At 49.5% G+C, this 22230-nt stretch overlaps 1 protein-coding gene across 1 annotated transcript; it reads right to left on the reverse strand.

Annotated features, from left to right (window-relative positions):
- Positions 1-18: 18 nt before the first annotated feature.
- On the reverse strand, positions 19-20998 carry SMPDL3B (sphingomyelin phosphodiesterase acid like 3B). The gene is given in 12 exon segments (XM_007979802.3): positions 19-192; positions 194-257; positions 259-473; positions 3627-3760; positions 3844-3974; positions 3976-3998; positions 5189-5282; positions 5284-5359; positions 6360-6503; positions 10608-10705; positions 14435-14648; positions 20815-20998. Coding segments are annotated over 12 exon segments (1326 nt in total). The 5' UTR covers positions 20876-20998; the 3' UTR covers positions 19-120.
- Positions 20999-22230: the final 1232 nt, after the last annotated feature.

The raw sequence follows: 22230 nt of genomic DNA on the forward strand, positions 1-22230 counted from the left end.
TCGGTTGTCCTATTTCAGTTCACTCCTCAGGCGCGGAGGAAATGATGGAAAGCCCAGTTCTGGGTGATCCCGGGCGCTACCCCCGTTACCCGTTACAAGGAAGAAGGTGAGCCTGGCGGGTCACAGCACCAGCGTGCACAGGCCCAGCAGGGCCATCAGCAGCAGCGGGAGCTGGGGCGAGGGTGTGGTCCCCAGAGGCATACAGACAGGTGGTGTAGGCGTCAACGTCCACCTGGCGCATGGCACACACGTGCTGCCTCGTCACAGACCCCAGCATAGTAGCTGACTGAGTTATAGACGTAGTAGAGCTGTAGTGCGCACTGGTCGCCAGCGATGCGGTCCAACACTGCCTGCACAGAGTGGGCACTGGCGTCGGGAACCCAGTAGGCTTTAGTCAGCTGGTACTCGAGCTCCCAGCGCCGCATCCCCTGAGCATTCACCTGGCTCAGGTTCATGAAGTAGGTCACCATGTCCTGGAGAAAGGGTTTGGGGTAGGCCGGCTGTGAGCAGCTGTCTGCTTCCATCCCCATCCTGCACCTTGCATTTGCCCCCACGTTCTTTAGAGTGGTGATCATGACCACTAGTAGTTATTGAGCACTTAGCTGTGCACCCAGTGTGCTTGGCAGACATCCTCTGAATTGAATGAGGTAACTGCGCTTATTACCCTGGTTTCACAAATGAGGAAACTGAGGCCTAAAGAGGTTAATTCACTTGGCCAGGGTCATACAGGTATTCATACAGGTATTCATTTCATACATACAGGTATTCATACAGGTATTGATACAGGTAGTCATACAGGTACTCATACAGGTATTCATACAGGTAGTCATACAGGTAGTCATACAGGTAGTCATACAGGTATTGATACAGGTAGTCATACAGGTAGTCATACAGGTACCCATACAGATATTCATACATACAGGTACTCATACAGGTACTCATACAGGTAGTCATACAGGTATTGATACAGGTATTCATACAGGTACTCATACAGGTACTCATACAGATATTCATACATACAGGTACTCATACAGGTATTCATACAGGTAGTCATACAGGTACTTATACAGGTACTCATACAGGTAGTCATACAGGTATTCATACACACAGGTAGTCATACAGGTACTTATACAGGCACTCATACAGGTATTCATACAGGTAGTCATACAGGTATTCATACAGGTATTCATACAGGTATTCATACAGGCACTCATACAGGTGTTCATACAGATATTCATACATACAGGTAGTCATACAGGTAGTCATACAGGTATTCATACAGGTAGTCATACAGGTAGTCATACAGGTACTCATACAGGTATTCATACAGGTGTTCATACAGGTAGTCATACAGGTACTCATACAGGTAGTCATACAGGTATTCATACAGGTAGTCATACAGGTATTCATACAGGTATTCATACATACAGGTAGTCATACAGGTGTTCATACAGGTATTCACACAGGTGTTCATACAGGTAGTCATACAGGTATTCAGTGGTAGCAGGATTGGCCCCCAGGTTGTTTACCCAGGTCCCACCATGCTAGGGTACACATAGAAGATGCTCAGTAAATATTTACATAATGAATAGACAAAAGCAACATAAAAAGAGCGACATTAAGCATGAGAGAGATCATGAACTATAGACTCCTAGGACCCAGGTGCATGTTCACGGCTAGGCTCTGCAGGGTTCATCAGTCCAACAGGTTCCAGGTACATTTATGAACCTGCTTCAGGCCACTGCAGATGGGGTAAGAGGAGCTGCCCGTATGCATGGCCACTCTGTGCCAGGCACATTCCATTATTTCATGGAGTCCTCCTCAAACCCTGTGAGGTACTATTACTCCCATTTTACAGGTGAAGCAAGTGAGGCACAGAGGTCAAAAGACCAAAAGCTTATGAGTGGTGGAGTCAGGATTCAAGCTCAGGGCTGACTCCTTCCCTGAGGACAATGTAGGGCCCGTTCCCGGGTGATGATGGGGGTCCCTCAGCCTGCCATTCCCCTTGCTCAGACCCTCAGAGTGCCCATGTGGACAACGGGCCACTCTTAAAACCCCTCAGACCTCTTCTTAATCTACATTTATTAGAATCAAGGACCTGGGTTAGCTCATCCAGTCGTTGGTTTTAAATGTCCTCTCTCCACTCCCAGATCACACTTCTATCGCCACCTCTTCAAGCTCCAACTTGCCCCTTCCCTGACCACTTTCACTTGATGCCATTCAGCCATCCCAAAGTTAGCAGGTCCAAAACCAGACCTTTGACTGACCCCCCGAAGCCTGATCACCCTGCCACTCTTCTCAATATCCGGCAGCCACAGCCTATCCATTGCGCAGGCCAAAAGCCTTGGAAGCCTCCTGGATTCGTCCCTTTCCCTCACAGCCCACATCCACTCTAGCAAATTCTGCATCCAAAATTCATCCGGGACCTGGCACTTTTCACCACCTCACTGCCTCCACCCTGGCCAAGCCACCATCCTGTCATCTGGGGTTTGTCCTTCCCTCCAAATGGCCTCACTCCTTCCCCACCTGCCCCTATAGCCTGTTCCCTGCACAGCAGACGTGATGATTCCGTAAAATTTTAAGTCACAGGATTTCATTCTTCTGCGCCAAACCCTCCAAATCCAGAGTCCTCATTGATGCCTGCAAGATCGGACCTCCCCTCCCACTCTCCCTTTGGGCCTCTCCCTGTGGCCACCTGGCCTCCGTGCTCTTCCCCTAACCCACCAAGCACATTCCCACCCCTGGCCTTTGACTTGCTCTTCCCTCCACCTCCCTGAGATATCCACATGGCTCACTCCCTCAATACACTCAGAACTCAAATGGCACCTTATGTGGACACTTCCCCTTCCCACCTATCTAACACAGTACACACCTCCCCTAGCCATCACCCTGTCACCTCACTGTTTTGATTTTCTCCTTAGCCCTTCTCTCAGTACTAGAATTAATTCTACATATTTATTGTTCCTCTCTTGTGAGATGTCAGGTCCAGGAGAGGGGTGACTTTTTTTTGTACATTTACATATCTCATGAGATTAGAACAGGGCCTGGCCCACGGCACAGACTTAATGCATTTTGATGGATAAATAAAGGAATACTATTTTTCATCTCAACAACCACAAGCTCATCCTACCAGGTGAGGGATTGCTCAAAGAATTAGGGGCTGGAGCCTTGTCTGTGTATGGAAAAGGTGGACAATGGGCTTGAAGTCAGACTGTGGAAAGCCTTGAGTACTAGGCCAAGGAGACACAACTGTATCTTGAAGGCACTGGGGAGCTATTGAAAGTTTTTGAGCAGGACAGAGACAAGATGAAAGTGGTGCTATAGGAGATTAGTTTCTTCTCTGTTGTGTAGCAGATGGACCACAGCAGGGCAGCACCAGAGGCAGGGAGACCAGGTATGAGGCTGTGACAGTCATCCAGGGGAAAAGGAGACTTGGGGAAGCACTGCCCTGACTTGGTGGCAGGTGCCTCCAGGGTTCTGATCCTGAGCTGGAGAAGGGTGGAAGGAGATCAACCTTCCTGAGGCTCAGTGGTCAGGGGAGGGTGGAAAAGCTGAGCGTTGGGGGAGGTGTTGATGCATTTAAGCCCCTGCCACCCTCCTCCTCTGGCCTCCCCAGGACTCCTGACCTTCAGGCTCAGTGTGGCTCGGTCCTATTCGAACACCCGGATGGCTGGATTGTTGGCCCCATTGATCACTCCGGGTCATGTGGTTTTCCATGGGGTAACTCTGGGTGTGATGAACATGGCGCTTATGGGGGCACCTGTAAAGAAAGAGCAGCAGGACGGAGAGGGTCTGGGGAGAGAAGGAGGGATGGAGCTGGCAGTTGCCCTCCAGGTTGAATACCTGCGTCATCATAGAGCATCCGAAAGCTGTCAGTGTGGTGGTGCCTGAAGAACTGCCCTGCTATGACGCAACCATGCTTCCGGAGCACCTTCAGGTATTTTTCGTTGAAGCCCTCCTGGAACCATGCCTTGGGGCACGTGGCCAACAATGTACACCTACAAGGGAGGGGTTCGCAGAAGAGGCTCACAGATGCCCTCTCCAGACCCTCATTTCTACTTCTGAAAACCTGCAAATTGCCCCAAAGACAGGTAGATGGGCCCAAATGTATCTCCTTCCTGAAGGCCTCCCGGATTCCATCTCCCAGGCAGACTCAGGCATTCTCCCTGTGCCCTGCAATGAATGCACCACATACCTTCCCACCTCCATGCCTGCCACCTGGAGTACCCTTCTCCTTTTTACTTCTGAAAATCCTCCCCATACTTCAAAACCTAACTCAAAGAGCACCTCCTCCATGAAGCCTTCCTAATCCTTCCAAGACTACTCTTCTCTTGGAGAGCTTGAACACTGCAACAAAACCATTCTTGCATGGTTGTGTGGCATATGCTACACGGTAATGTGCATTCGTTTCTTACATTCCTTGAGTCACTCAGCTGACAACACCTGGGCACTTGGCCACCATGGCAGGAGTTAGAACAGGGGACAGGGTTAACTCTATGGGTTTTGGAGTCAGACTGCAGTTTAGACACCAGCTGTGTGTCACCTCTCTGAGCTGCTGTTTTCTCATCCGGAATAATACCTAGCTGGTGGGGTTTTGAGAATGATGGACTCGTTACCGAGCCAGGGTTTCCATAGTTCTGCTACCTGAGATCATCTGTATAATGTCCTAAACAACATGCCCAATGTTGACATAGTGCGTGCTCGCGGGCACCAGCTGTGAGATCCTCTTGGGATGGGCTACTCAGTGTGAGGACTTGGGCGAATGGGACACTGAGCCAGTTCTTGAGGAGCTGTCAGGCCAGCAGACTAGCTGGACACACTCAAGGGCAGGGCATCCCCTGGAGGTCTGGCACACAGTCCTGGCTGCAGCTGCACATGTGGTGGGAGTAGAAACAGCACTGGACTTGGAATCTGGAAACTGGTCTTCTAGTCTGGGCTTCATCACTTATTATATGACTTGGAACTGTCACCACTCTTTATGAGCCTCAGGGTCCTCATCTGCAGTGGGCTCCGGATCCCAGCACACAGGGCTGTGGTGAGGATGGAGGAAGTCCTCTGCTGGTACTAGGCTGATGAAGGACCCTCTGGGATGTGGGCATCTTTGGGTGGGTGGGTGAGTTTGTGCCAAGTGGGAGACTTGTGCAGAAAATAACCCTAGATGAGAAAAGAAAGCAGCAAGACCTCTTACCATGTCCCCAGCTTTGGAGGCATTGGTCAGCACATCTTCCAGCCACTGGAACTGCTGGCCAGGGTCCACCATGTCTGCTGTCAGCTCACTGCTGGTAGTACAGATTGGTGTTGAGCACCAGAATTTGCCCAGCCCCACTGGGACCTGGCAGCTTCTCAGAGTAGAAGGCACCTGTCACAGCCAGGGACAATATGAAGGAGGCCCCCACCTCTGGCCAGACAGGCTTCTGCCCCTTCCACTTCACTGTCCCACTTTCTTTTCCCCTTGCATCTTCCCCTCCCATCTTTCCCATGGGTGGGACCTCAGTCTGGAAGGTCAGAGGTTCTGGAGCCAGGAGGCCTGGATTGAAATCCTGGCTCTGGAACTCATTCGCTGTGCAACTTGGGAAAGTAACTTCACCTCTCTATACTTCGGTTTCCTTATCTGTATAGTGAGAATAACAGTGATGTGTGTTTGCCCATCCAGATCCACTGTCCACCCTTCACCGCTCAGCTGTCTTTTCCAAGAGTTGATCTATGTGGATTAAATCAACAGGCCTCTGGGCCACAGGCTTCTGGTTGGCTTCTGGTTTGGCCACCGGGGAGTCCCAACAGCAGGAGACTGAGGAAAGGGAAGAGTAGGGTCACAGTCACCTTGGGCTGGCTGTGTTTTCTGGACCAGTCATTCTCAACCAGGTGCTTCTGGCCCCAGGGAACACTGGGCAATGTCTGAGACATTTCTGGTTGTCACAACTGGGGGTGTTCCTGAGGGTATCACTCTAGTGGGTGTTTGCAACATTCTGCAACACACGTGGCAGTCCTCTGCAACAGAATCATCCAGCCCATGGTGTCAGTGGTGGCAAGGTTCACACCTGCTGGAAGTGAAACCACTCCTTCCAAGGGCTGTTGTGAAGTGTCTAGGACCAGGCTGAGGGTAATGCCTGGCACACAGTAAAGGCTCAGTAAATATGAACTTAGGAGCATCATGAGTGCCGTGGGGTTTAGAGCAAGGGCTTTGGAGTTAGTTCTGGATTCTGCTCCCAAGACTGCCTTTTCTAAGTTGTATGACCCTGGCTTCCTTATCCGTAAATTGGAGATAAAATCAGTACTTATTTCAAGGGGTTGTTGTGAAGACGAAGATCAGACCCTGGCATACAGTAAGTGCTCCTGATAGGAGCAGATGGTGCTGGTACCTTTTTTGAAGAGAGCAATGGACTCATTACTAAGCCAGGGTTTCCATAGTTCTGCTATCTGATTGTCGATCTTGTTAATTCCAGCTGGGAACTGGTTTTTGGGGTGAAAGTCATGATTTCCCAAAGCAGCATAGACTTTAGTATCTGGGAAGCAAGGGTGAAACATCAAAATATATATGCAAAAGCACTCAGGGGAGTTAATCATTTTCTGTTGGCCACTGGCCATCAGAGCTCAAGGGGAAGAGCGATAGCACAGATGAGGAAAAGACGCAGATAGGAAACCCACATTTGATAGAATCTGACTGAACTTTGCTTAGGCTTTGGGAGGAAGAGCAGTGGCTGCTTTCATCACAGTCCCTAAACCCATTCCCAGCAGGAAGTTTCCTGGTTAGAAGGAAAGCAGCAGATGATGAGAAGGGGAGAACTAGGTCTAAATGATTCCGATCACTGTCAGCCACTTGGTAATTTAGTGTTCCCAATTCCTGGTGATTCCAGATCCATCTTACTGTTAGGGAAAGGGTCTGCTTCACTCTGGGAGGCCTCAGGAGTTTCACTTATCCATGAAGTCAGCACATGTTTTATTGAGCACCTACTATGAGCCAATGCACAGAGCTGGAAACCAGGCTTTCAGCCCCAGAGGTCCTGCAGTTCGATAGGGTTGACAGGTATTGAGTAGAGGTGTAAGGGATGTCAAAAAAAGGGAATGGCCACTTGCTATGGGAGTAACAACAGAGGGTAGGAGTGGGTTTGGGGAGGCCTCCCTGAGGAAGGGGCCTGTGAATGAGGCCTGGAGGTGTAGGGGAATCCATTAGACTCATTTCCTCCACATGAACAGCCTCATTTCTGTTTTTATTTTATGCTCAGTGTCTGGTACCTAATTGGTGCTCAATAAATATTTGACACTCAACAAAAACAACTCTTGGACTCAGAACAGGGCCGGGCCCTTATATGAGCTTGGTCTATCACAGGGAGTGACCTGGAACAAATGAGGGAGGCTGGAGTCTCCCATTCCGGTTGGGAAATATCTCTAACACACCCTTTGCCTGGTACAGCCTACAAGACCTGGAAATGCTGAGAACTCTGCCAAAGTAGGAGGTTGTGAAATGCATCACTGTAACTGCCTGGAAAAACCTCACCTCTCTAAAGTAAATGCCAGCAGCCATTAAGAATCCATTTAAGAAAAAAAAAAAAATCCCTGAATCCCAAGGGCATTTGAGAAGGGAGGGACTCACTCCTGTGTTTTCACTGCTTCTGTGTGCCCAGCTCCTTGCAAACATAAGCTCCACGGGGGTGCAACCTGGTGTCTTGTTCATTGCCATGTCTTCTACTCCTGGAATGGTGTCTCTACCATAGTCGATGCTCAATAACTACTAGCTGATTGACTAAATGAGTGAATGAATTACCTTATTTAATCCTCATAACAACCCTATGGACAGGTACCATTACTTTCCTTTTTCACAGGCAACAGACTGAGTCTTTATGAGATTACCCAGCTAAACCATAGCAGAGCTAGAACTGGGTCCTACATGACAGGGTCTTGCTTTGCCGCCCAGGCAGCAGTGCAGTGGCACAATCATAGCTCATTGTAACCTCAAATTCCTGGGCTCAAGTGATCCTCCTGCCTCAGCCTCCCAAGTAGCTAAGAGTATAGATACACACCACCATACATGGCTAATTTTTTTTATTTTTTGCAGAAGCAGGGTCTTACTATGTTGCCCAGGCCAGTCTCAAACTCCTGACCTCAAGCGATCCTCCAGCCTTAGCTTCCCAAAGTGCTGGGTTTACAGGCCTATGATCACTGCACCTGGCCTAGGGCCCTGGATTTGTTTGCTTTGCATGCCTGTGTTGTCAACCACTTGGCTGTGCTGACGAGCGGGGACCAGTGTTCACGGCCGACTCTGGTGGGTAAAGTTGAACACAGCAGGAAGAACACATGATGTGGAACCCTGAATCTCGAGTTTCAGTCCCTTCCTCTTCTTAGGCCACTTACTTGACCTCTCTGTACTTCAGTTTAATTATCTATAAAGTGGGAGTGTTCTGCTTGACTTGTGTTTTTAGAATTCTCAGTTAGATAATACCTTCATTTCATCTCTTCCCATTTGTTCTCATAGCACCATCTCTAAAAGTGAGGCGTGGCCGTGAGAAAGCGCTGTGTCAGATTACAATTGGTAGCTGTTTTTTCTTAGTTATACAAAATGATGCATCTTTCAGTCAATGGCATCTTGGATATTAGGAAATTCAATAAATGGGCAAGTGCGGTAGAAACTACAAAATCTTATCATTTACATTTGTGTGTTAAATCATAGTCAATAGGCCAGGCATGGTGGCTCATGCCTGTAATCCCTATACTTTGGGAGGCTGAGGGAGAGAATTACTTGAGCCCAGGAGTTCAAGACCAGCCTTCGCAACACAGCAAGACCCCTATCTCTACAAAAATTGAAAAGAGGCCAGGCGCAGTGGCTTATGCCTGTAATCCCAGCACTTTGGGAGGCCGAGGTGTGCGGATCACTTGAGGTCAGGACTTTTGAGACCAGCCGGGCCAACATAGTGAAACACCATCTCTACTAAAAATACAAAAATTAGCGGGCCATGGTGGCGGACGCCTGTAGTCCAGCTACTTGGGAGGCTGAGGCAAGAGACTCACTTGAACCCATGGGGGTGGAGGTTGCAGTGAGCCAAGATCACACCACTGCACTTTAGCCTGGGCAACAGAGCAAGACTCAGTCTTAATAAATAAATAAATAAATAAATAAATAAATATGAAAATAAAAATAATTAGCAGGGTGTGGTGGCGTGTGCCTCTAATCCCAACTACGTAAGAGAGTGAGATGGAAGGATTGCTTGAGCCTGGGAGATGAAGGCAGCAGTGACCCTTGATCGTGCCACTGTACTCCAGGCTGGGTGACAGCAAGACCTTCTCTCAAAAAACAAAACAGTCAGGGAAGCATTTTCTTACCCAATATTTGACTTGTGTTCCAGAAGTCCCATGTGAAGCAAAGGAGAAGTGCTCCCAGTTAGATCTGAGTTTGAGTCCCTCCCTAGGAACTAACTAGCTTGGAGCCATAGGTTCCTTTTGTATATATTGGGAATAATGGTGCCTGCTGTTGGGGTCGGGGGAATGTCCTGGTTTGACCCTAACTAGTGACCCCTACTGGAAGACAAAGGAAACCAAGCAGCCTGACTTGGGTTGGGCTGGGTTAGATAAGCTGGAAGCATCCAGGCATCTCTTTGCCTAGATTGACTTGTGTTGAGGGAAGGAAGCAGCGGGAACAGACAGTAAGGGCAGTGCCCACACCAGGATTTGGACCCCTTAAGTAAATGTGACCTTCACTAGTTTGCTTAACCCTAAGGCTCACCCCCCTCATCAGTAAAATTGAGGTCACAGCACCTCCCCCAAGGCTTATGGTGACAGTGAAGCAGCTAAGGCTTGAAAATTCTTAGAGCCAGCCTGACCCTTCACACTTGACACAGAGTGACTGCTGCTAGTGCTGTTATTTATTTCGATTGTTACTCCATATCTGTGTCCTGGGAGCCCATGATGAAGATCTGTAGAGGGAGCAGATGTACTGGAACCCAAAAAAGGTGGGCTGGGGGCTGTGGGCTGCTTTCTCAGGTGCCCAGTTGGCAGCCTGGCAGCCTGATTTAGCCTCCAGGATGTTGTTTTCGGTGCAGACTGCTTTAAAACATTTGCAAGGGCCATTAGATGGGGCATGCAGACCCTATTCACCCTACACTGGCCTGTAGGGCTGCTGCCTCACTCACCCCCAGTCCCTGCCTGCTCTGCCAGGCTTTGAAGTCCTTGGAAGCAACAGGAAACAGCACCTTGGCTGGAAATTAGCGTTTCCCAGAGACCCTGGCAGCCAGGACAGTTTGAGGGTGATGGACGCCAACTCCAGAGCAGGACACATGGGCTGTGTGTGAGACTCACCCAGGGATGACACCTGTGTGCAACTCTAGACACCTGGAGAAGGGTTCATGGGTCTGGTGATAGGCAGGAGCAGAAGATAGTGAAATGCAGGGCATTTCCTTTGAAAAGATTCTGTGTGTATCCACAGGCCCATGGGCTTGCATGTTGCCTTCCGGCTTGTTAGGAAGGTGAGAAATGGTCACCATGAAGACCTGGCCAACAGCCATCGCTGTCCATGGATGAAGGTCAGCCAGGACACTCGCTGCTGCTGTTGTCCCACTGTGCCAGACAGTGCCTGGAGTTCAGAGAACACTGTGGAGGGACCGATGGCACAGTCTTACCTAGAAAGACCTCTCTGATGAGCTTGGTCAGGCATTCCACAATTTTCAGTACAGCTGCCTCTCCCAGTTTCTCATCGGGCATGTGAGGCATGTCATCACTACGAAACACCACCAAGCCAATTTGGGGCAGGCAACTCAGGAAGGGGCAAAAGAAAAGGAAGGGACAGCTCTGCAGTGAGAGGAAAACCCATGGACCTGGGCCTCAGATGTCCCCTTAAGGGGAATGGCCAGGCTAGAGTGGAGTCAGATGGGACAGAGCTGAGAGCTAGGCTTCACCATTTTCCTGCTGTGGGTCCCTTGACTGGTTGTTTAACCTCTCTGAGCCTCTATTAACTCATCTGTAATGTTGGGATAATATAGTTCTTGCAGAGTGCTTGTTAGGTATCCATCAAGGAGGAAAATTATATACATAATATAGTACAGTAAGAGTAGCTGCTAGGTTGTCATTAATATTATTATTTAGAGAGGAAAGTTCTGGAGTTCCAGTCCCATCTGCAAACCCCAAGAGAGCTCAGGGTTGAGAAGTCATCTCTGAATTATGTTCCTTTCCCGAAGAGTTCAAAAGAGTTTGAAGCTGGCTTCAGAGTCTAGGGTTCAGATCTTTTCCAGGGCAGGTACTGATTCTGCCCTGGGACCATTGTGCCCCCCATGCCATGAATCTAAATTCTTGGGTCCACCTTAGAAATGCTCGGCAAGGGGAGGAAAACGGTGGCAGTGGGGTGTAGGGATGGGGAGATGACCAGACAATCAAAATCCTGAGGCCTCTGCTGCCCAGGGACTCCCCCAGTGAAACTAATTAGCATAATAGTATTGATGCTGCCGCTAGAAGCTCACACTGGCTGACTTTCTGCCAGGTACTTTCTCTGTGCTGTTGCCATAGCCACTAATTTTTTCCCACTATAACACTGCAATGTAAATTCTATTGTTAGATTTTATTGTTTGACAGATAAAGAAACCAAGACACAGAAAAATTAAGAATTGTGCCTATCCTAAATCAAGCACCAGAGACAGGGGAGAAAAATTTGTGGCTAAGTGTACACCACTAGAAAGTGGTGGGGCCAAGATTTGAACCCAGTCAGCCTGGCCCCAGAGTCTATGCTCACAGCCATTGCCTCCTATCAGTGTCTCTGATACCCACATGAGGGCAGCAAGAGGGGCTGTTTTGCCCTGAAAACTCCCTGGGGACAGGCCAGAAACCCAAAGACAAAGGGACAAAATTTCACATTTTTTATTTCTAGATTGGATAATCTAATTCTGTCTGATAAAAAACACACCAGGTGCATTTTTAATTTTTTTAGGTGCTTTTTTTGTTGAGACGGAGTCTCACTCTGTCGCCCAGGGTGGAGTGCAGTGGCGGGATCTTGGCTCACTGCAACCTCCGTCTCCCAGGTTCAAGCGATTCTCCTGCCTCAGCCTCCTGAGTAGCAAAACACACCTAATTTCTAATGGCCATCCTCAAAGGGACTGCAGCTCTCTTAGAAGTCAAATTTCAGCCGGGCGTGGTGGCTCACACCTGTAATCCCAGCAGTTTGGGAGGCCAAGGTGGGTGGATCACGAGGTCAGGAGATTGAGACCATCCTGGCTAACACGGTGAAACCCCATCTCTACTAAAAATACAAAAAAATTAGCTGGGCATGGTGGCGGGTGCCAGTAGTCCCAGCTACTTGGGAGGCGAGGCAGGAGAATGGCGTGAACCCAGGATACAGAGCTTGCAGTGAGCCGAGATCGCACCACTGCACTCCAGCCTGGGCGACAGAGTGAGACTCCATCTCAAAAAAAAAAAAAAAAAGGAAGTCAAATTTCATTATAATTGAAGAATTGTAAAGGGTCCTAAAGATCTTCTTATCTGATGCTGTAGACTTCTTCAAGGTCTCAGAGATTTCCCAGGAAAAAAATGTGCATCTGTGGCCAAGCACTGTGGCTCACACCTGCAATCCCAGCACTTTGGGAGGCTGAGGCAGGTAGATCACCTGAGGTCCGGAGTTTGAGACCAGCCTGGCCAACATGGTGAAACCCCATCTCTACTAAAAATACAAAATTAGCCAGGCATAGTAGCGCATGCCTGTAATCCCAGCTCCTCGGGAGGCTGAGGCAGGAGAATCGCTTGAACCCAGGAGGCGGAGATTGCGGTGAGCCAAGATCGCACCATTGCACTCCAGCCTGGGCAAAAAGAGCAAAACTCCGTCTCAAAAAAAAAAAAAAAAAAAAAAAAATGTGCATCTGTTAAAGGGTCATGAATTTCCCGAGGGATCCCATCTGTCATCTGTCAGAATGCTACATATGCTCTCCCTTCTCAGAGAAATCAGAAGCTCCCCCAGCAAGGCCCCTTGAGGGAGCAGGCCCAAGGTCAGGGACCAAAGCTCACTCTCTTCTTAGATTGATTCCTGAGCCCAAGGAAGCCAGAGCCGTCCAGGCTCCTCCTGAGACGATGTCACGTGTCTTATGTGTCCAGCCTGGCAGGTTCATCTGAAGGTCTTTCCTGGTCACACCCACAAACCACATCACAGCTAGGGGGCGTCATGGGTTTCACCCTGCCTTATAGAAGCGTCTACTGAGGCTGGTAGAGGGAGCGCAAAGTCAGAATTCCTTCCAGCCTTCCTCAAGAGCTCCCTTGCTCCACCAGTTCCTGCAGGATGTCCTTCCCCTAATCCTGCCAGATGGGATCATGTGCTCTGTGAAGCTCCCACATCCCCCCAGGTGACCCTCTCTCCTTGCTGGGATGTAAGGTCAATGAGTTTGTCTGCATTGCCCACAAGACCATGAGCTCCTTGGAGCCAAGTGTGGGTGTCCATCATCTCAGATCCCTAGCGTCTACCCCACAACTGAGCATGACTTGTTGCCCTGCCGAGTGAGGGAGCAAGTGAGGGAACTGGGGTATCTTTTTTTCTTTCTTTTCTTTCTTTTTTTTTTTTTTTTTTTTTTGAGACAGAGTCTTGCTGTGTCACTTAGGCTGGAATGTAGTGGTGTGATCTCGGCTCACTGCAACCTCCGTCTCAAGAATTCAAGCGATTCTCCTGCCTCAGCCTCCCGAGTAGCTGGGACCACAGGCATGCACTACCACACCAGGCTAATTTTTGTATTTTTAGTAGAGACGGGGTTTCACCATGTTGGCCAGGATGGTCTCAAACTCCTGACCTCAGGTGATCCACCCACCTTAGCCTCCCAAAGTGCTGGAATTACAGGCATGAGCCACCGTGCCCGGCCAGAATCAGGGGATCTTGAGTGATAAGGAGGCAAGTTCCCAGGAAAGTTGAAGGAATTAGAGCAGCAACCTTGGACAGGAAGCAGAAACTGGGTCTCTGCGATGAGTGGGATCGGCCCTCAAGCTGTCACTATGTAGAGCAGAGTTCTGACCGGTGAGGACATTCCAGGGCCACTGGGCAGCCCAGGGGTGGCCAGCAGCCGGCCAGGACACTAGGACCACAGGCTGGGCCACCTTCAGCCCTCATAACTTCTTCTCTCCCTGCACTTGGACCTCTCAGACTTAGAGTCCCTAAGCCCCAGGGGGAAGGGCTCCAGTGTCCACCCATAGCTTAAAACCCGGGCACTCTCCAGGTGCCCAGGCATGCCAGGACCACAACCAAGGCCTGAGTGAGAGCTGCGTTCTGCCACAGCCAGGAGACATGGAGGTTGAGGACACAGACTTTGGAATCTTTGGACTCAGGGATCCCCAGGCAAGTTACAAAACTCCGTTGAGCTTTAGGTTCCTCAGCCTCACGTGAGACTGATGTGAGGATTAAAGGAGATGATGTGGGCAAAGGGCCATCTGGTATGTAGCACATAGCAGATGCCCAGCAAAGAGTAACTGCCACCTCGACTGTGCTCACCCAGTCCAGAGAATGAAGTGTGGCTCCGGCTCAATCTCCTTCATGGCATAGATGGAGGAGTTGATGAGGGCCCAGGGAGAATCACAGAGGTAGTCACCCCAGGGGCCTGTGTTGGGCACTGACTGGAATCCAGCTGATGGGCACACCTGGAAGGGGTATTTGGATACCTTGTAGTGAGGGTCAAGGTGCAGGTCAGTGATGTGCCAGAACTTCCCTGCAAGAGAAAAGACATCCTCCTTCAAAGCTGGTCTCTCTCTCAGCCTGGAAGCAAGGAAGTCCAGGCCAGCCCTGGGCTGGGGCAGGGGCATTACACAGGCAAATGGAAGTCTTCTCTGAGCACCCCGGGTTCAGAGAAAGGCCCACAGGCCTGGCTGTGCCCAGGGACACATTGAACAGAACAGAGAATAGGCTCAGCTCTATCCCTGACCCCTGACCTTTGGCAAGGCCCCGTCGTTCTCCCCACATTTGATGGGCAGCCACAGCATTAGAGCTCAGGCATTCTAATGAGGGGGCTTGCTTTAAAGCAAAGGCAGGAGAGGGTATGGGTTAAGTGCTCAGGCTCTGAGTCACTTAGGAGCTGTGTAATCTGGGCTATGTCACTTTTCTAAGCCCATTAACTAGAGCTAGATCCTCTCGAACTGCAGGGAAATATAACTACATATGAAAATCTGACCTGTCCTGGAATTTCTTCCAAAATTTAAAAAAGAAAGAAAGAAAGAAAAAAGTCTGACCTGGATGGAGAAGGTTTACACACCAAATGAGCTGGAAAACCTTGCTAAGCAGTACCAGCAAAGCCTGGGTGCAGTGGTTCATGCCTGTAATCCCAGTACTTTGGGAGGCCAAGGTAAGAGGATTCCTTGCGGCCAGGAGTTCAAGACCAGCCTGGGCTACACAGGGAGACCTCATCTCTACAAAAAATTTAGAAAATTAGTCGGGTATGGGGTCATGTACCTGTGGTCCCAGCTACTCAGGAGGCTAAGGTGAGAGGATCTCTTGAGCCCAGGAGGTGGGGGCTGTAGTGAGCCATGATCATGCCACTGCACTCCAGCCTGGATGACAGAGCAAGACCCTGTCTCCAAAACAAAACAAAAAAACAGCAAAAACTGGGGACTACATGTGGAAGTGAGTGTAAGAGTACTAGACCAGGGAAAAAGGAACACCACTTCAGATTGGGCTGACCTCCTCCGGTAGGTATACTTGCTGGTGATTCTGGATCCGGGTGTGGCTCAAGCAGCTGGGAGTGGTCCTGCTTGCTGAAGTGATTGACCAAAAGCTAGACTCAGCTTCCAACCAAAGGAGGCTGAAGTGGCAAAAACCTTTACGGTGTAATAAAGAGAAAGGAATCCAGAGAAACAGGTGAGATGAACTAGACTTCTCATGCGAACCCCATATGGGGCCTGGCACAAGTAGTTTCTTTTCTTTTTCTTTCTTTCTTTTTTATTTTTATTTTTTTTGAGACAGAGTTTCCCTCTATTGCCCAAGCTGGAGTGCAATGGTGTGATCTCGACTCACTGTAATCTGCCTCCTGGGTTCAAGCAATTCTCCTGCCTCTGCCTCCCAAGTAGCTGGGATTACAGACATGTGCCCCCAGGCCCAGCTAATTTTTTTTTTTTTTTGTATTTGTATTTGTATTTTTAGTAGAAACAGGGTTTCTCCATGTTAGCCAGGCTATCTCGAACTCCCAACCTCAGGTGATCCACCCACCTCAGTTTCCCAAAATGCTGGCATTACAGGCATGAACCACCGCACCTGGCCAGCACAAGTTGTTTCAATGACTTTACTGAAGGAGAGTTGAGAAGATCTGGCCTCTATTCATCTTGTTTCTCGCTAAAACAAGAGTGAGGCCCAGGATTTCCTCACCCTCTGCTGTTGCAATCACTTCCTCCTCCATTTCTTGTGTCACTTAGAGCCACAAGTCAACATCACTGGCCCTAGGAAGCTGTGTCTGGGCCTGGGAGACTGGACTTCTTTTGATCTCAGGGTGGGATAGCCAGGGCCCCACTCAGGCCACAGGACATTTAGTGGACAACAGCCTGCAGATAAAGGCTGGCCCCTGACCCTCACTCCTTGACTTTCCCTCCCAGATGCTCTTGAGCTTTTCCCCACCTCTCCTAATCTAAACTGAGTCTCACGAAAGGATCTGAAACACGTTCACACTAAAGTGTAAATGACTGATGAAGCAAATCATTATCCCTCCCACATGTGTTGTTACAGTGTTCTCCACACAGCCCTGGGAACATTATCCCTACTTTACAGATAAGGAAACTAAGGTCTGGAGGTTAACATGCCTAAGATCACATGGTAAATGATGGGGGTCTCTGGGCTCCAATCCCTCCCAGAAAGATGTGATGGCGAAAGGGGTTAAAATCAGTGCCTTTCTATTTTAGATGGGTCTTTTTGCTGAGAGCATATTCCCACATTTTTACTTTTTATCCAAACTGAGTCTTTGTTTATAATGGGGAAAATTTAACCCTTCCACACATATTGTGATCACTAATATATTCCTGCCAGGCACGGTGGCATGGTGGCTCACACCTGTAATCTCAGCACTTTGGGAGGCTAAGGCAGGAAGATTGCTTGAGGCCAGGAGTTCAAGACTAGCAGGGGCAACAAAGCAAGATTTCATCTGTACAGAAAGTAAAATTCAGCTGGGCAGAGTGGCTCATGCCTGTAATCCCAGAAATTTGGGTGGCCAAGGTGGGTAGATGACTTGAGGTCAGGAGTTCGAGACCAGCCTGGCTAATATGGTGAAACCCCATCTCTACTAAAAATACAAAAAGTAAGGCCAGGTATGGTGGCTCATGCCTGTAATCCCAGCACTTTGGGAGGCCAAGGCACGTGGATCACAAAGTCAAGAGATCAAGACCATCCTGGCCAACATGGTGAAATCCTGTCTCTACTACGAACACAAAAATTAGCTAGGTGTGGTGCCACACGCCTGTAGCCCTAGCTACTCAGGAGGCTGAGGCAGGAGAATCACTTGAACCCAGGAGGCGGAGGTTGCAGTGAGCCGAGATCGAGCCACTGCACTCCAGCCTGGCGACAGAGCGAGACTCCGTCTCAAAAACAACAACAACAACAAAACCAAAAAGTAGCCGGGCACTATGGTGCACTCCTGTAATCCCAGCTACAGCTACTTGGGAGGCTGAGGCAGGAGAATCACTTGAACCCAGGAGGCGGAGGTTGCAATGAGCCGAGATTGCATCACTGCACTCCTGCCTGTGCGACATGGCAAGACTCTGTCTCAAAAAAAAAAAAAAAGGAAAAAACAGGAACAGAAATAATTCCTGTAGTGACAAAAACCCAAGCCAGAGTAAAGGAATGAACTGCCTCATACCAGTTAGTTGGTGGGCAGAGTTGGGCAGAGTTGGTGGGCATCCCAAGTCCCTAAGCTGAGACCGTGATTGGCTCTCACCTGCTTCCAAGCCCAGAGCCAGGCTGGCCAGGATGGATGTGGTGGGAGACCCTTTGCCTTTCTCTCAGGCACGTGGTCTTCACTCTTCCTCTGCAGACAGAGAAAGAGGCTATTCCCCTACCTCAAGCTGGCTCTTTCTCAGTTAACTACAAACACTGAGCAGTTTGGCCCCTTTGACGTCAGCCCCCCAAGTATTCAGGAACATTTCTACACTCCAGAAACTCCTCATCTCACGTGTCAGTTGTCGTTTTCTAGCCAGTGTGTAGAACTGAAACTACTTTCCAGCCTCTCTGGCACATCCTACTGAAGGGTGTGTGTACGTGCATGTGTGTTTATGTGTGTGTGCATGCGTGTCTGTGTGTGTGCGTGTGCTGACTCCAGGAGACGCCAGGCTAGTGGACAGAATGGTGGAGAGAGCTAGAGGTCCAGGAGGGCAGCTCCACCTCCTTGGGGTCCAGCCTCCTCATTGTGGGGGTGCAGATCCCAGCGACCTTGTCAGCTCAGCCCAACCCACCACCCTCAGCCAAGCTGCTTCTCCTCACAGGGCCTCTTCCCTGACTATGCCATGGCGTCACCCAATCTTCCCACATCATCATGCAGCTGTCTCCTCCTCATTCAGGCCTCTGCCCCAAGGTCACTCCTCAGAAGGCTCCCCTGACCACCTCAAGTGCCACCTCCCCTGCCTGTCTGGTCACTAGCTATTGCTTCCCCCAGCTTCCTTTTCCTCAGAGCACTCTCACATGTGAACTTACCTTGTTGGCTTGCTTATTGTCCATCTTCCCTGTTTACAATGTCAGTTCCATAAGAGCACCAAGCCCATCTTGTTTATCTCTATGTTCTCAGTGCCTAGAAGGGTGTCTGGGACGTGGAAGACGTGCAAATGCACATTCAATGAATGAACAAGGCTGTGGGGAGGCCAGTTAGAACTGTAGGCACTCAAACCGTGTTGGCTAGGTGCCTGGGCTTTCATACACTGATCTCATTTCATCCTGGCAGCCAGTCTGTGAGATGGGGATTCTTATGCCCACTGCATAGATGAGCAAACTAAGGCTCAAACCCAGACCTCTCTGACCCCAAAGCTGAGACACAATGTTGTCATGCCTGTTGACTTGGAACTCCCCCTCCAGAAGGTGGCTGTAATAATACATGTTTTCCGTAAGAATATGGGATCCGCCAGCTTCCAGGCCCTACATCAAAATAATTAAGCTCTAATTAGCATATCGGGACCATGGATGGGGAGGTGGGAGATCTGGTTTCTAATCCAGGCTCTTCCATGTGTTTGCCTAGGGGCTCTGGGCAAGCCACCAGGCCTCACTGAGCCACAGGATGTTGACATCTGGCCTGCCTCTCAGTGAGCATCAGGTAAGATAGTGAAGGAGAAAGGGCTTATACAGGACAATCCCAACACACCACACCATTACCTGCAATTACCCCTGGAGCCAGGAGTGAGACTGGGGAGGTGTGGGGGCCTGGGCACTTTAATGCTTTACCGTTTCGACCAGAACTTCTCAAATGTTACTGTCCAGATGCTTCACTGGGGATCTCGTTAAAGCTAAGAGGCTTTCTACATTCGCACTGCTTGGACCTTTCACAGCAAGACAGTATTCATCTGTAACTTCAGTTTTCTAGAAAGGTATACAATCTCCGCTATCATTATTATTCATTTATTACTGAGAAGATAAATCAATGTGATATTGAGTACAGTGAGTAGCTGAGGCCACAGACCTGGGAGGAATCCTGCTGCACCACCCCATAGCTGTGTGGACAGCGGAACCTTCCCCTGGGCCCGTTTCCTCCTCTGTAAAATCAGGATAACAGCGCCCCCTACCCCTTGGGGCCCTCGTGAGAATTAAAATGAGAAATGTGAGATGATGAACAGAACACCGTAAATGGGAAGCAGTGGTTACTCCACATTTGGTTCCTGGGGGGTTCTACAAGGCCCCCTCTCACCATAAGAGAAGGACAAGGTGGGGAGTGGCCACGTCCTACCCAGCCAGCCCTAGTGTATCCTTGGCTGCTGTCCACAGGTAAAGTGCAGGGGCAGGCAGGACATCTGAAGGGAAACAAGATGAAGATAGAGCCTGTCTGCTCCAGATGACCATCTCTGAGAGGAGGACTGGTGGGCACAGTGCATCCCTGGGCAAGCAAAAAGGTGTCCTGGCCCACCTCCTCCTTCACCAAAGGGGGTCACCAGGCCTTTATGCCCACTAGGGACAACAGACATAGGGCCTAAGGCCTCATAGCTCTGCAAGGTCCACAGAAATATCTGAGACTTGGGGGAAAAAAAATGTATTGACTCTAAAAGTGCAGGAAAAACAAAAACTGTGAAAATCAAGTAATTCATCACAATCAACAATTCATTTCAAAAGCAATATTAAAAATTTTATGGGCCACGTGCATTGGTTCACACCGGTAATCCCAGTGCTTTGGGAGGCCAGGAGTTCAAAACTGTGCCAGGAGTTCAAAACCGTGCCTCTACAAAAAAACAAAAAAACAAAAAAAAAAAACCAGCTGGAGTGCAGTAGCATGATCCTGGCTCACTGCAGCCTCGACCTCCTGGGCTCAACTCATTCTCCCACCTTCATTAAGACCTGGACTTTGTTTTTTTCTCTGATATATCCCTGGCTCCTAGGATAATGTGTGGTACAGAAAAGGACCTCATTTGTTGAATGAGTCCACGAATCTTTCCTGCCACCTCCTACCTCTACTAATTAGCTAGCTCTCATGTACCCAGACCTCTTCGCAACATCGGTGTCCCTCCCTGGCCAGCTGTCACCTCCATTTAAAATCTTCAGGCTCAAACAGCACTTGCCAAGGCCCACTAGCTCTCCCCACCCTGCCTCCCTACCCTAGCTCCTGCCTTGCTGTCTTTAGAAGCACCTTCAAGTTTGCTGCGAGCAGCTTCCAGCAGCCCCAGAGTTCATAGTACAAAACAAAGGCATAGCAGACATTCCCAGTACTATACCTGGTTCAGCCCTGGCACCTCCCCAGTGGGCCACGAAAATCAGCCAGGCGAGCAACCTCATCCTCGGGGCTCACTTCACCAGAGCGGTGGGATTCTCCAGGAGCTGTTGTTCTCACCACAGGCTTCCCAAGTAGTTTTCTGTGGCCACGTGCCTGAGCAGAACTCCCTGTCCTGTTACAGGTGTTCCAAGTCCTCCAAGGCATCTGGATCCTCTGGCTCTTCCTCCTTTGCCCAGCAGGGTGCGATCTGTACCAGCCCGAGGGGGCGGGCATCTGGACCGTTAAGTGGAAGCCACACCTCTCCTGCCCGTGCAGCCCCTGCCCCCAGGAGGGAGGGGCAAACCACAGAACTGCAGGCCAGCATGTCAGGTGAATTGGCAAGCCCGGGAAAGGGGGATCTAATTCAGACTGAGGAATGTGAGAGGGCTTCTAGGAGGAGGTGACACATGTTTAATCCTTTCTTAACATTGTATTATGGAAACGGTCAAACAGAAACAGAAGGAGAGAGAATGATGGAATGAACCCCCAAGTACCTTCCTCCAGTTGCAGCAATTATGAACTTATGGCCACACTTCTTTCATCTATACTCCCATTTGATTATTTTATGTATTTAAACAACTTTTTATTTTTTTGAGACAGAGTCTCGCTGTCACCCAGGCTGGAGCGCAGTGACGCGATCTCAGCTCACTGCAAGCTCCACCTCCTGGGTTCACGCCATTCTTCTGCCTTAGCCTCCCGAGTAGCTGGGACTACAGGCTCCCACCACCATGCCCAGCTAATTTTTTGTATTTTTAGTAGAGACAGGGTTTCACTGTGGTCTCGATCTCCTGACCTCATCATCTGCCCGTTCCAGCCTCACAAAGTGCTGGGATTACAGGCATGAACCAGCGCACCCAGCCCTATTTAAACAACTTTTAAAATTTTTTATTATTTTAACTTTTATTTATTTATGTATTTTTTTACAGAAGGGGTCTCAGGCTGGCTGCAGTGGCTCATGTCTGTAATCCCAGCACTTTGGGAGGCTAAGGTAGGAGGATCGCTTGAACCCAGGAGTTTGAGGCCATCCTGAGCAACATAGTGAAACGCCATCTCTACAAAAAATACAAAAATTAGCCAGGTGTGGTAATACATGTCTATAGTCCAGCTACTTGGGAGGCTGAGGCAGGAGGATCCCTTGAGCCTGGGAGGTGGAAGTTGCAGTGAGCCAAGATTGCACCATTACATTCCAGCCTGGGTGACAGAGAAGACTCTGTCTCAAAAAAAAAAAAAAAAAAAAAAGGAAGGGGGGTGTCTCACTCTGCCACCCAGGCTAGCGTGCAGTGGCAAGATAATAGCTCACTGCAGTCTTGACCTCCTGAACTCAAGCTATCTTCCCGCCTCAACCTCTGGAATAGCTGGAACTATAGGCACTCTCCAC

The sequence above is a fragment of the Chlorocebus sabaeus genome, chromosome 20, assembly GCF_047675955.1.
Source record: "Chlorocebus sabaeus isolate Y175 chromosome 20, mChlSab1.0.hap1, whole genome shotgun sequence".
NCBI lineage: Eukaryota > Metazoa > Chordata > Mammalia > Primates > Cercopithecidae > Chlorocebus > Chlorocebus sabaeus.